Here is a 14670-nt window from a genome sequence, read left to right as displayed (position 1 = left end):
TGTGTGTGTGTGTGTGTGTGTGCGTGTGTGTGCTGTCGCTACACTAAAATATCTGTTTCATGATTTGATTTACTTCCAAAAATGCAAAATATGTACAACCCTTTTAGATTAAGTGCAGTGAACAATGACTATTCATATATCATACCACACTTAAGCAAACCAGCAGTAGGCCTATATAAAGTAGTTGAGTTACCAGCTGAAGCAGTAAAGACAAGAAAAGAAAAGATGAGATCTTAGGAAGAATTTGTCTTGGACACATAGTACATATAGGTGTATGGCAAGTGTGTACATGGCATACAATAGGTAATGAAAGGCAACACAAGCAGAAAACAATAGACAACACCACATAGTAGGCATCAACGTATTGAGGGGAAATGAAAACAGCAGCAGTGTAATAAAACAGGTGGATAAAAACTGACAAAAGAAAAGATGCATAGGCCCTTGGGATAAAACAAGAGATTAACAGTATAGAAATAGACCTTCTAAAGGAATTAAGAAAGAATTGTCATACAAAAACACAAATATCTAAATTTTTAGTGACCACTAGAGGTCACCAACTGAGCATTAACTACCCCATCGTCTACTTCCACTCCAGAGCACTGCATTATATTTACTGAGTGGTGAACTGTCCTGTAGTGATGCTTACACATTAATGCATCACTTATAACACAGTGATATCATATGCAGTGTTTTGCAGTACTTTTACTTAGGTAGGCCTACTTGAAGTGGTCTATACTTTGATGCTAATAATTGTACTTTTACTCAAGTAAGATTTTGAATGCAGGAACTTTTATAGTCTACTTCAAGCAAGAGTGTTTTTTACACTGAGGTATTTAGTTGAGTGAAGTATATGAGTACTTTTTCCTCTGGTTGCACTGTATTAATTTTTGGGACAATCCTTGTTTTGCTATTATTGGCCTGCAATCTAGCTAAACTAAAGTGCACAGAAATGTGCAAGTTACAAACTGCAGCCATCAGTGGGAGGAGGAGGATGTAGAAGTTGTCTTGAACTGGTTGACTATGATGATAATAATGATAATGATGATGATAAATAAAGAATACCCGAGAATGGATATTGCAGGGTGTCTACAAGTATTAGACACTTAAAGTTAATGCTTTTTAAGACATAACTGAACCAAATTTAAGACTGATAAAGTAAAAGACAGTATTAGAGTCAGTGACTGGTTTAAGGATTTGTAACATCAGATGTGAGGACTTAAGATAGATAAGCTCGACTCATTTTAAACAAAATGAATAAATAAATAAAAAGATGAAATAATGGAAGTAGACACGTTTGTGGCAATTAAAGGCTCATATATATTCAAATTTAAGACTACCTAATGACTTTTAAAGTCTAATATTTATCTAATTTAAGAGATATTCATTCTTTGGTTAAATGGTTGGTGAACAAACAGGATACTTGATGGATATTAATATGACATGATGTTTGTGGTAATGATGATAATGATCATGATCATGATCATGACTGTTGGTTAAACAAGGTGAATGAAAGAGGAATTCTTTGTTTGTATGACATGTTCTGTTCAAATAAAGTATTATGGGGTTTTTTTTTTTCATTCTTTGGTTTAATGGTTGGTGTCATTGAAGGCTGATGCCATTACCTGTGACCAAGCTGCCATCTGGGAAGGGTTATCGTAAATATATGGTGTCTAGAGATAAAGACCTTTTCAAAATACCAAACTAGAATTTGCCACTTTGGTTGGTACCAATTAGTAGGCATTATGGTCTGGGCCCATGGATTACTGGGGTGGGCATGACGCATTGCTGCTGGGGTCAAGGACCAGGAGAAACGTTACGGTACAACCGGCAGCTCGGGGGAAAAACTAACGATGTAATTCATAACTATGCAGCAGAGAGGACATTTTTTTTGTTCCAGCCATTGAAAGGAAGTCTTTTAGGAGGCCAAAATGTCTTCAAAACGGAGGTGAGTTTGTCAAAACTGGTCGTCGTGTTGAAGTTTGGCTTTTAGCATTAAATTAGGCTAGTTTTAAAAGAGATGCTAAAGCTAACGTTATCTCCGTGACTCCCATCTTATCAAGTGCTAATGTTTCAAAAGTACAAGTATGTTTTTTAATGCGCAGCAAAAAGTGATACCAGTTACAGACCAGGTTATTCTAGGCTAATGTCAGACTTCGAAACAATAAAATGTGGAAAATGTATTTCCAGTTTTTTTTTTTAATTTTCTTTTTTACAACAGCTAACGGTTGTCCTGAATGGGGCTAACGGTTAGCTAACCTAGCTAAACTCGTCATGGCAAGTATGTCACAGGTGTAGTAATCATTTGGCAGTAATGCCTCCGTTACCTACATTATTTATGCCTTTATTCATTTCACCTGTGTTTTTTCTCCTATGTAAAGTAATAAAAAGGCTAATTACGTCTAATGTCATGTATAGTTAATAATTCAGTACCTTCCATGGTTATAGGATAAGCTAATTTGAATAGTGTGGCTAAAATGTTAGCTACATACATCACCTTAAAGCAGGTATGTGTATTACTTCGTCTAAATAGCACACCACCTTACAGTATAATGGAAATTTCTCTTTAACACCATATACTAGGACCTCAAATATAACCATAGCTTTATTAACACCTTGCTCTAACTGTCTGGACAAGTATGGCACACTTTTGCTATGGGATTATACAGGTGTACAAGCTAGGTAAAGTTGGAAAGATATTGGCAGATTCGAACTTCCGGGATCAGTAACTCTTAAGTGAAACGTTGTTAAAACACAAAACACACATATTTTCAATCGTAGTAAGATAGACAACGAGCTACAACATAATATTCATCAAAATGAGCCGTCCTCTGAGCCACACCAAGAACATTGGTGTTTACGTGCAGCCGGCTTTGAGCACAGCGCGCAGGGACCGTCTACAAAGTGCAACACCGAAAAGAGATATTACAAAAATATTCAGTAACGTCACTATAATACAGTGTAGTGTCACCAAACTCACTCCACACTTCATTGGTCTCCTACAGAGTACACTACAGCACTTGGTTTGAAAGAAAGGCATTTTACATAATTTCTGGCAATTTTTCTTAGGAATATTAATCAATAATTTCAATATGATGCAGTGTAGGGTCACCAAACTCACTCCACACTTCATTGGTCTCCTACAGAGTACACTACAGCACTTGGTTTGAAAGAAAGGCATTTTACATAATTTCTGGCAATTTTTATTAGGAATATTAATCAATAATTTCAATATGATGCAGTGTAGGGTCACCAAACTCACTCCACACTTCATTGGTCTCCTACAGAGTACACTACAGCACTTGGTTTGAAAGAAAGGCATTTTACATAATTTCTGGCAATTTTTCTTAGGAATATTAATCAATAATTTCAATATGATGCAGTGTAGTGTCACCAAACTCACTCCACACTTCATTGGTCTCCTACAGAGTACACTACAGCACTTGGTTTGAAAGAAAGGCATTTTACATAATTTCTGGCAATTTTTCTTAGGAATATTAATCAATAATTTCAATATGATGCAGTGTAGTGTCACCAAACTCACTCCACACTTCATTGGTCTCCTACAGAGTACACTACAGCACTTGGTTTGAAAGAAAGGCATTTTACATAATTTCTGGCAATTTTTATTAGGAATATTAATCAATAATTTCAATATGATGCAGTGTAGGGTCACCAAACTCACTCCACACTTCATTGGTCTCCTACAGAGTACACTACAGCACTTGGTTTGAAAGAAAGGCATTTTACATAATTTCTGGCAATTTTTATTAGGAATATTAATCAATAATTTCAATATGATGCAGTGTAGGGTCACCAAACTCACTCCACACTTCATTGGTCTCCTACAGAGTACACTACAGCACTTGGTTTGAAAGAAAGGCATTTTACATAATTTCTGGCAATTTTTCTTAGGAATATTAATCAATAATTTCAATATGATGCAGTGTAGTGTCACCAAACTCACTCCACACTTCATTGGTCTCCTACAGAGTACACTACAGCACTTGGTTTGAAAGAAAGGCATTTTACATAATTTCTGGCAATTTTTCTTAGGAATATTAATCAATAATTTCAATATGATGCAGTGTAGTGTCACCAAACTCACTCCACACTTCATTGGTCTCCTACAGAGTACACTACAGCACTTGGTTTGAAAGAAAGGCATTTTACATAATTTCTGGCAATTTTTATTAGGAATATTAATCAATAATTTCAATATGATGCAGTGTAGGGTCACCAAACTCACTCCACACTTCATTGGTCTCCTACAGAGTACACTACAGCACTTGGTTTGAAAGAAAGGCATTTTACATAATTTCTGGCAATTTTTATTAGGAATATTAATCAATAATTTCAATATGATGCAGTGTAGTGTCACCAAACTCACTCCACACTTCATTGGTCTCCTACAGAGTACACTACAGCACTTGGTTTGAAAGAAAGGCATTTTTCATAATTTCTGGCAATTTTTATTAGGAATATTAATCAATAATTTCAATATGATGCAGTGTAGTGTCACCAAACTCACTCCACACTTCATTGGTCTCCTACAGAGTACACTACAGCACTTGGTTTGAAAGAAAGGCATTTTACATAATTTCTGGCAATTTTTATTAGGAATATTAATCAATAATTTCAATATGATGCAGTGTAGGGTCACCAAACTCACTCCACACTTCATTGGTCTCCTACAGAGTACACTACAACACTTGGTTTGAAAGAAAGGCATCTTACATAATTTCTGGCAATTTTTATTAGGAATATTAATCAATAATTTCAATATGATGCAGTGTAGGGTCACCAAACTCACTCCACACTTCATTGGTCTCCTACAGAGTACACTACAGCACTTGGTTTGAAAGAAAGGCATTTTACATAATTTCTGGCAATTTTTATTAGGAATATTAATCAATAATTTCAATATGATGCAGTGTAGGGTCACCAAACTCACTCCACACTTCATTGGTCTCCTACAGAGTACACTACAACACTTGGTTTGAATGAAAGGGATTTTTAATAAGTTCTGGGAATTTTTCTAAGTAATATTAATCAATAACTTCACTATAATTGTTGCAGCCACAGCCTGGCCTCCAGTTTTTTTCTTGTGTGTCCCCTACCCTTGTGTCTCCTGTGCCACCCTGTGTGTTTCTCTGTGTGTCTGTGTCTGTGTGGTGGGCGTGGCGCTCCTCTGCTTCCAGCTCCCTGGTCACTGCTGATCTGACACACCAAGCCAGTCACATGCAATCCATCAGCTCATCAGCCCTGCATATATCTACCCCAGTTTTCCAGCCGCTGATTCCACTACAACACTCGGTTTGAAAGAAAGGCATTTTTCATAATTTCTGGGAATTTTAGTAGGAATGTTAATCAATCAGAGACTCAAAAACAACATTTTGATTATCTGTGATACAGTAAAATTACATGAAAAATAACTACGGCAAAATGAACGTTCCTAGAATAGACACACACACACACACACACACACACATCTCACTGTACATTATTAATGACAGAAGTTCACAGTCCTATTTTTACATAGAAAGTCTATCTCAGGTAAGACCTCACCAAAGTCACCTACAGCCTCTTTATTTAGGGTCGTTGCACAGTACACAATACCAAGGGGTATCTGTGTTTGGTGTCGTTGCCGCTGTCATTCCAAGGCACTGCATGTGAAACCATTTTGTGCAAGTTTCACACTGAATCTACAGGGATAAATTCATTAAACATATTAAGAAAATGTTACCTCTATGTAATGCATAAAAGTATATAATATTTGAATAATTTAATGTTGTGTCTGGTTCTTAACCCCAGATTATCTACTGATTATCCACTATTCAGATTATCTATTGATGTCTAAATCTCACCCAGACAGCATCAACAGCAGTCTTGGGCAGGTCCTCATTGCCACAGAAGGAACAGAACTCATCCTTTGAAACTGCAAAAAAGGAAATACAGGTCTTTATTACTGTTAAGTTTGTAGGAAGTGTTTGACATATCAATGTAATATTTTGAGCAATACCTGATCCTTTCAGAATTTCTTCTGCCATGTCTCTTCTTAGATTTTGAAGAGATTTTTTGGATGTGTTAATGTGAAACCTCTTTGGGATGTTTGGAAACTGTGTCACGGTCATCTTGGCCATCTGTAGAGATGGCAAAACAACACATGTACTGTGTACGATCATCTTACATAGTAAAACTACATGCTGTTTTATCATAAAGAAAACATATTGCGTAGAATCACCTGCATGACAAAGATCCCACAACTGGTGTCATCTTTCTGGAAGGTGTGCGTTATCTTGCCAGGCTGCCACTTGATGTTAACCCAGTCCTCCTTTCCAAGTCTGTTCCGGCGCATTTTGAAATACTGTCTACAGGTTGAAAGTAAAATACATTTTTGCTTTACCTTTGCGCTTACTCTATGGCTTGACAGAATGTGTTTGTAACCTATTTACTTCCCATAATCTATTTAATATTACCCAAATCTGTAGCCAGCCTTTCTGGAGTCCTCGACTTCATTTGACCCTTGTAGAGGATCAACCACAAAAATGTGGTTTGAAAGGGCATGAAGATACTGTAACATAAAAAGGTAGCATCATTAAACCATATACCATCTTCAAATGTGTCATTAACAACAACAGCAACAATAATAAAACTAGAAAAGCACTCAGAGTGCAGATCTCCACCAAGTAGCTGATATTCCCTCCCCTTCTGCATCATATTTTGCAGCCTGCATCACAAATATATGCCTTCACTATGGAGAGACTGTGGTGTATTTATTTCATTTTTATTTTGTACTAACACAGAATATAATGTTTTTTTTGTATTTCTAACACAGAACATTAATTTCAACTTTTTTAAACAATATTTTTAGCAAGTAGAACAAGATGTGCTTTCTGGCCACCAGATGGCGCTATTTTCACCATGTTAATTGCTGCTGAGGCTGTCAGACCATAGACTTTATTTATTATTTTATCCCCTTTGCTTCAACTAATCACCACCAAAATTTTATCATCTGTTCCTTGTCCCATTTTCCACATTTCCTGAAAATTGCATTAAAATCCGTTCATAACTTTTTGAGTTATTTTGCAGACAAACAAACAAACAAACAAACAAACAGACAGACAAACAGACCAACACCGGCGAAAACATAACCTCCTTGGTGGAGGTAACAATAAGATTCATTTATGTAAAACTTCAAAACTGCAGTTGACAACTTGATGCACAGTAAGCCTCTTATTGTCTGTGAGTAGATTAATTATAAAATTTGATAAAAGTACATGAACTTTTATTAAAAGATTCAACTAATAGTAATCTATGTAGTTTTATTTACTTTATTATAGGTATTCATAAACCTTTATAGCAATTGCAAGGTTGATAGCATTTAAATGGACAAACCATGAGCCATACATAAATGCTGTAAAGACACATAGTACTATAAGTAGCTTTATACTCACCACAAACTTCCAGTGCACATTTCTTATGTTGACAAATCCAATGGCTCCATCATAGTCATCAAATGTGACCTGACAAAATGTGTGAAAATGGAAAAAGGACTGTATTTCTTTTGTAATATACTGAACCAAAAAAACAAATGATGAGAATATATTATGAATTTTCCTCCACTGGACCAACCAAAAAGGTGAAGTGGCTATTATAAATGTATTGGTTAAAAACAAGACTACTAAAGTGATAATATAATAATGATTACACTCACCTTTTTTAACCCTTGCCTTGCCATCTGCTCTCTTGTGCCATGTACAATTGCACCCACGGTGTAGTGATTCATGAGGTAGAGTCGGCCAGCAGTATCCTTAGAATTGAGGATGGCTCTAATGTAACATTCTATCACCTTTTGGAGAAAATTAATCACACAAAAATATTGGTATGTTGGTAATGGTAGTGTAGAGACTAAAGTTAATTCATATTTAATCACATTGTTGTCAACATGTTTGAGAATGGGTCATTGATGCAACACTTTAGCTAAAGACTGGTTTGTCTGAAGTCACATTCCAGACCTTCTTTCACGACAATCAACTTGTTAAATCATTTTATGCAGCAAAACTCATAACATTTTCACATAATTTTTAAAGGACTGATCCATCAACAAGTAGATTAATTTTAGATAAATCTGTGACATCAGTTCTGATGAGAAACTTGCCTCGCCTACGATGAGTTCATCAGGCCTCAAACTCTGAAATTCTCTGTGCCGCAGGGTGTAATTGTGCTTCTGTTCAGCATGTCGTACAACAGCCACAACAACTTCGGTTGGTTTGCATGTCCAAAGGGCCTCAACCTACAAGGATATGAACAATGAAACTGCAATCACTTCATACAGCATTTGCAATACTTTCAACATTCAACTGTCCTGAGTCTGTGATCTCTTTTAAGTCCCTTCTTAAAACATACTTTTATCGGACAGTCATTCCTGATTTTACTTGGGGTTTTATCTGTTTTTGTGTTTTTTGGACTTTTGTTTTAAACCTGATGTTTTATGACTTCTTTATCTTTGCCTTTGTGAAGCACTATATAATGTAGGTTTTGAGAAGTGCTCTATAAATAAAGATTATTATCATAATAATATTATTGTTATGGAGAAAGCTGCCATTAAACTATCCCACATCGTTCTGTATTCATGAATATTTTCTCACATTATTTAAAATTCTGTCAGTATTTTATGGGAGACTGTGTCCTGGGGTGAACACACCTTGGATGTGAATACAACTGCCTCACTGATGCTTAATGTTTGTAAATGCTTCCTTAGCAATGCTAGTATAGCTCTGGAAAGTGCAAATTACTCTGACTTGGTTTTAATCTGTTTTGAGCAGTCATTTCATTTTAGTGATCAGCAAAAAAGTACCTCTGTGGCAGACGTGGACCCTTTACTTGTGAGGACATTGCTGCTGTTCTTCCCATCTGCGCTCTCTTGAAGATCTTTGCCAGTGTTCAGAGTTGACTTTGCTCTCTTTGGAACTGGAATAGTGGTTGGAGCAGTATAAAATTTGGAACTGGCAGTCTGGGGCTTTGCTCCATCTCGCTTTGCCCAACCCTCCTGAGATTGAGTGAGGTCTTTTGGTAGCATGGGTTTAAGGAGTAACTGCTCAGAGAAGTTATGAGACATGATGTGTTCTCTGTATCTCCCCTGCAGAGAGCCATACATTTTCCTGACAAATGTCGCTGGCCTCAGTTGCCTCTGCTTTTTCAGAATTGACTGTTTGACAATTCCAAACCATCTCTCCACATGGCAGTTTGTGTCCCTTGTTTTACCTGGGCCAAATGTGTCATCTTCTTTGTCAGATGCATACCTTTTCAAATTCCCCAAAAGCAGACCACTCCACAGGGGAAAAATGCCAAGGTAGTTCTCAAAAAGGACATCAACAATGCCTGGGCAGAAGTATGGATTTTCCTCATCATGTGGGCTCTCGGCATCTGTTTTTTCGAGCTCTCTCTGTACCTCCTCCAGGACCCTCTTGAACTCATATGTGAAGGGAGATCTGCCAACAATTGTGTGGGCATTTCTTCTTTCTTCATCATCTTCCTCCTGAGCTAAGGGGCTCCCATCTAATTTTTCAGTTTCTTCCATGTCAGGAATGTTGCATTTTTTTATTAAGTCCTGCATGACTTTCAGATTACTCAGGACAATGTCATTGTTGTATTTGCCAATTAGTACAGTGCACAGTGAGCGGAAGATTTTGAGTGCTGCCGTCATTGAGGTACTGTTTTGTAACCTGGCAAAACCAAATGTTGCGAAATCCTTCAATCCTTTGTCTGCTGTTTTTCTTGAAATTGACTGAGTGACAGCTTTGATCACGTGTGCAGAGCATATGTGTAGCACTGTAAACATTCTGATGTCCTTCCATGTCTTCAGTTTTGAACAAATAGAAAAAGCCCTGTCTATGTAGCTAACAATGCTCTCTCTGTTGAATGACAGAAGAACACTTTGCATTAGTGCCCAGCTGTAATCTGTTTCAACTTGATGTACTCTTAGTTTTGTGTACTGCGACAGTTTTCTGCAGAACTGCATTAGCCAGAATGTGATTGGTGGTACAGAGTGTTCATTTGTCAGCATTTCACAGACTGGGAGGGGAGGTGCATTCGGACCCCCTCCAGGAAGAGTGAGAGAGTAGTAAAGGACTTTTTTGGTCTGCCCGGGAACTTTGGATGCAACATTACCTGTTGCATCTAGGTATAAGGTCAGCGGGATCTTCTTTCTCAGGTGTTGCACAACTATGCTTACTCCTGTTTCAGTATACATGTGTACACCAAAGGGGTCAACTTGAAAGTGCTGTATGTAGCCAGGCATCTTGGAAAATTTGGAGTCACATTCCTTCATGATATTTTGAGTGAGGTGCATCTCCATGAAAACATCATCATGAATTCTTTTCCCTTTACTAACCTCTGAACTTATCACTTTAAGAACATTTTTGTTCAGACTTCGTGTTATGTTTCCGGAAATCAGCTCGGCAACGGGTGTTTTTTTAAGTTTACTGTAGTACAGTTGGCTCACTCCTTTGTGTATAGCTCTTGCTATTTTCCCTCTTCTTGTGTTTACTGCAGGCCTGAATTTTTTTTCACTTGTTTTGTGTGACATTTTTCCTTTTTGGAGCACAGATATCTTAAGCAGGTTTTCTCCCACTGGCTCCCTTTTCTTTTTAAAGAAGTATTTTGTACTACAGGAAGGGAATGTACAAACAGCACTGATGTTTAAATATGGAGTATTAATTTTCCGGCTTTGAGGAGTTTTGATATGCTGGCTCTTGAAGGCAAGAGTACAACAGGGATTTTTCTGTCGGAAACTGTTGTATAAGACTTTGGTCCATGGTTGCCTCAGTTTTGTTGAGCCATGCAGTGGAACAATTGTCTGCCATTTCTTTCTGTTTACTGTAATTGTGAACCTCTTTGATACCACAGGCAACTTTCTCCATTGTTTTCTGTTCCATGTCTTTACATGTTTAGGTCGGGCTCCTGTCTGCAATGGCATCTTCTGTTGTTTGTCTTCTTCCTCATCTTTATGTGAGTCTTCATCTGTCACTTCCTGTGGTTGAACTCCTGTCTGTAATGACATCTCCTGTTGTTCGTCTTCTTCCTCATCTGTATGTGAGTCTTCATCTGTCACTTCCTGTGGTTGAACTCCTGTCTGTAATGACATCTCCTGTTGTTTGTCTTCTTCCTCATCTTTATGTGAGTCTTCATCTGTCACTTCCTGTGGTTGAACTCCTGCCTGTAATTCCTCTGCCTCATTCTCTTCTGTGTCCTCATCTGATACTAGGTCTCTAGCATGACTGTCTTCCTCTGACTTTTTTGTCTTGTCCTGTTGTTTAATAGTCAGGTCCCTCACGCCTTTTCTATTTCTGGTCCATATAACCCATAGCCAATGACGGTTTTTCTTCTGATCTTGACCAAAAAGGGTTACAGATAGTTCAGACCAGATTTCTGAAGTATACTCTGTTCCTCTGTTTGTAATATTAACACTCTTCATTGATCTGACAAGAGCTTCCATTCCACCTGCCATTGCCCACAGGTCTTTCCTCTGAGCTCTGCTTCCTTTTTTAACTCTTCCCATTGTCTTTAAATTGCCTCTAACCTAGGGAAAGGGGGACAGGAAAAGCTAAAACATTTTGTCAAAATAAAGTGAGTTTGTGTAATAAAGTCTTGATAGAGCTAAACTCTACAGTAAAGCCATGGTTGTCATGTGACACAAGCAGTACATGAACATATCTATACATAACTAAGAACTAAAAAAATCACATTTACAGTTTTCCCATAAAAATGTCCTTAATTCGTAATTTCAGTATTATTTCAACATATGGTTAATGATAGGTTAGGGACATCATGTGTCTTTGTCTTTTCATGCTATTTCTTCAGATTCAGAAAATACACATTAGTTTGGAGCTGATATCCAGTAAAATTTCAGTTAGTTGAAGAGTCAGAACAAGTATACAAGCATAGTACAAATATGTTAATAACTACAATGAAAAGATTACTTACATAGAACCATGGAGCAGGACTGGGGGCACATTTTCAATGGAAACCATATGCATAGGCAGTTGACATATTCCTTTTTCCATGATAGAGGTTTTGCAGACTGAAATATCACTGCAGGTAGAGCTTAATTGAAAGTTGCTTCTGATTGGCTAGTGACTTACTCACCCCATCCATCCTTCATTTGATTGGTTCAAGGTAGTGGCAATTAGGCAACCACACCATACTAAAATGTAACAAAATTAAAATCCCCCAAATTATACTAAAGCCCTCTCTCCTGAGCTAATTGTTGTAGTACCACACAGGAGTGGTTGAACTGAGGTTTATGATACTACACTGTAATAGTTATTGAATATAATTACAAATAAAAATTCCCCCAAACTATGAAAAAATGCCTTTCTTTCCAACCAAGTGTTGTAGTGTACTCTGTAGGAGACCAATGAAGTGTGGAGCAAGTTTGGTGACACTACACTGCATCATATTGAAATTATTGATTAATATTCCTAATAAAAATTGCCAGAAATTATGTAAAATGCCTTTCTTTCAAACCAAGTGCTGTAGTGTACTCTGTAGGAGACCAATGAAGTGTGGAGTGAGTTTGGTGACCCTACACTGCATCATATTGAAATTATTGATTAATATTCCTAATAAAAATTGCCAGAAATTATGTAAAATGCCTTTCTTTCAAACCAAGTGCTGTAGTGTACTCTGTAGGAGACCAATGAAGTGTGGAGTGAGTTTGGTGACACTACACTGCATCATATTGAAATTATTGATTAATATTCCTAAGAAAAATTGCCAGAAATTATGTAAAATGCCTTTCTTTCAAACCAAGTGCTGTAGTGTACTCTGTAGGAGACCAATGAAGTGTGGAGTGAGTTTGGTGACACTACACTGCATCATATTGAAATTATTGATTAATATTCCTAAGAAAAATTGCCAGAAATTATGTAAAATGCCTTTCTTTCAAACCAAGTGCTGTAGTGTACTCTGTAGGAGACCAATGAAGTGTGGAGTGAGTTTGGTGACCCTACACTGCATCATATTGAAATTATTGATTAATATTCCTAATAAAAATTGCCAGAAATTATGTAAAATGCCTTTCTTTCAAACCAAGTGCTGTAGTGTACTCTGTAGGAGACCAATGAAGTGTGGAGTGAGTTTGGTGACCCTACACTGCATCATATTGAAATTATTGATTAATATTCCTAAGAAAAATTGCCAGAAATTATGTAAAATGCCTTTCTTTCAAACCAAGTGCTGTAGTGTACTCTGTAGGAGACCAATGAAGTGTGGAGTGAGTTTGGTGACACTACACTGTATTATAGTGACGTTACTGAATATTTTTGTAATATCTCTTTTCGGTGTTGCACTTTGTAGACGGTCCCTGCGCGCTGTGCTCAAAGCCGGCTGCACGTAAACACCAATGTTCTTGGTGTGGCTCAGAGGACGGCTCATTTTGATGAATATTATGTTGTAGCTCGTTGTCTATCTTACTACGATTGAAAATATGTGTGTTTTGTGTTTTAACAACGTTTCACTTAAGAGTTACTGATCCCGGAAGTTCGAATCTGCCAATATCTTTCCAACTTTACCGCACTAGGTGTACATATCTTCTCCTTGTGCTCCGGAGAAAAGAAAGACGCTTGTTTTTACTTTAATGGGCCAGCTCAGAAATAGACTGACAGAATCCAGTGAGCCATTCTCCCCAAAGAATCCAATGAAGGAGCATTATCCCAAACTGAATGCTTGACTATTTGATGTGTCTGTTGCTGTGCTCTCCCACTGATGCTCCTTTACAAACCATATCTCCTCCAGCAGTGTTCTTTATCTCAGCTCTCCTCCTTTGCAAGAGCTCCTTATAGAAACTCCCCTCAGTGCCTCCACAGTGTCGCATTTGTTGCTAAACTGTTGTAAAGCTCCTTCTTGCTGTCTCTCCTTCACAACAGCAATCTTAGTCATCCTCATCAATGTTTCCATCTCATTTGTGTTGTTCATATGTTTCTTCATGTCCACTGACTCTTTCTCGTACAGTAAAGCAAAAACAAAAGTAGCATTATGGATTGTGAAATGTGTTTTCCAATTATATTTTCCTTCGACTTGTCAGCAACACTCCATTAGTTTGCATAATTTACCTCATTAAATCAGTTTATAACTTTGAACGTATTGTCCTGTTAATAATAACAACAACAACATGCAGACATAAGATAAAACGTAACCTCCACCAGATAAAATGCTGCAGGTCCAATTAAAAGTAATATACCTTACCTTACTTGCTCTGCTAGCTCTTCCTGCCATGTTGATATTATAACAATGCTGACATTAATTCAAGGATTATAAAAAAAAAAGTGAACAAATTGTACTTACTGCTGGTGGCTTATTGCCACTGGACTGGATGGTGTGAGAAACTGGTGGAAAAGGTAGTAATAGTTACATCAAAATTAAGGCTGCAATTACTATTTTCATTTTGATTCATTTGTTTATTAATTTCCTGATTAATTGATTAATTGTTTGGTCCATAAAATGTCACAAAATAGTGAAAATTGTCCATCACAGTTTGTCTAACCCCAAGGTGACACCTTTAGACGTCCAACCAGCAGCCCAAATCATCAAGCTGTTCAGTTTAATATCTATCTGTCTTAATGATGATGTGATGTCAGCAAATATTCACGTTTGAAAAGCTTGGATGAG

The 14670-nt window shown here is 37.2% G+C and overlaps 2 protein-coding genes across 2 annotated transcripts; both read right to left on the bottom strand.

The window, feature by feature from the left end:
* Window positions 1-5091: 5091 nt before the first annotated feature.
* On the bottom strand, window positions 5092-8056 carry LOC144463457 (uncharacterized). Its single transcript, XM_078167804.1, has 7 exons — window positions 7715-8056; window positions 7455-7523; window positions 6477-6571; window positions 6242-6368; window positions 6020-6140; window positions 5865-5935; window positions 5092-5702 (listed from the first exon to the last, which is right to left on the bottom strand). Exons 1-7 carry the CDS (start codon window positions 7784-7786, stop codon window positions 5586-5588), a joined length of 672 nt encoding a protein of 223 aa, XP_078023930.1. The 5' UTR covers window positions 7787-8056; the 3' UTR covers window positions 5092-5585.
* Window positions 8057-8336: 280 nt separating this feature from the next.
* LOC144463456 (uncharacterized) lies at window positions 8337-11394 on the bottom strand. The gene has a single exon (XM_078167803.1). It carries the CDS (start codon window positions 11144-11146, stop codon window positions 8843-8845), a length of 2304 nt encoding a protein of 767 aa, XP_078023929.1. The 5' UTR covers window positions 11147-11394; the 3' UTR covers window positions 8337-8842.
* Between the last annotated feature and the right edge of the window lie 3276 nt (window positions 11395-14670).

This window comes from Epinephelus lanceolatus, chromosome 5 (assembly GCF_041903045.1).
Source record: "Epinephelus lanceolatus isolate andai-2023 chromosome 5, ASM4190304v1, whole genome shotgun sequence".
Lineage (NCBI taxonomy): Eukaryota > Metazoa > Chordata > Actinopteri > Perciformes > Serranidae > Epinephelus > Epinephelus lanceolatus.
This window is presented reverse-complemented; position numbering and strand designations above follow the sequence as displayed.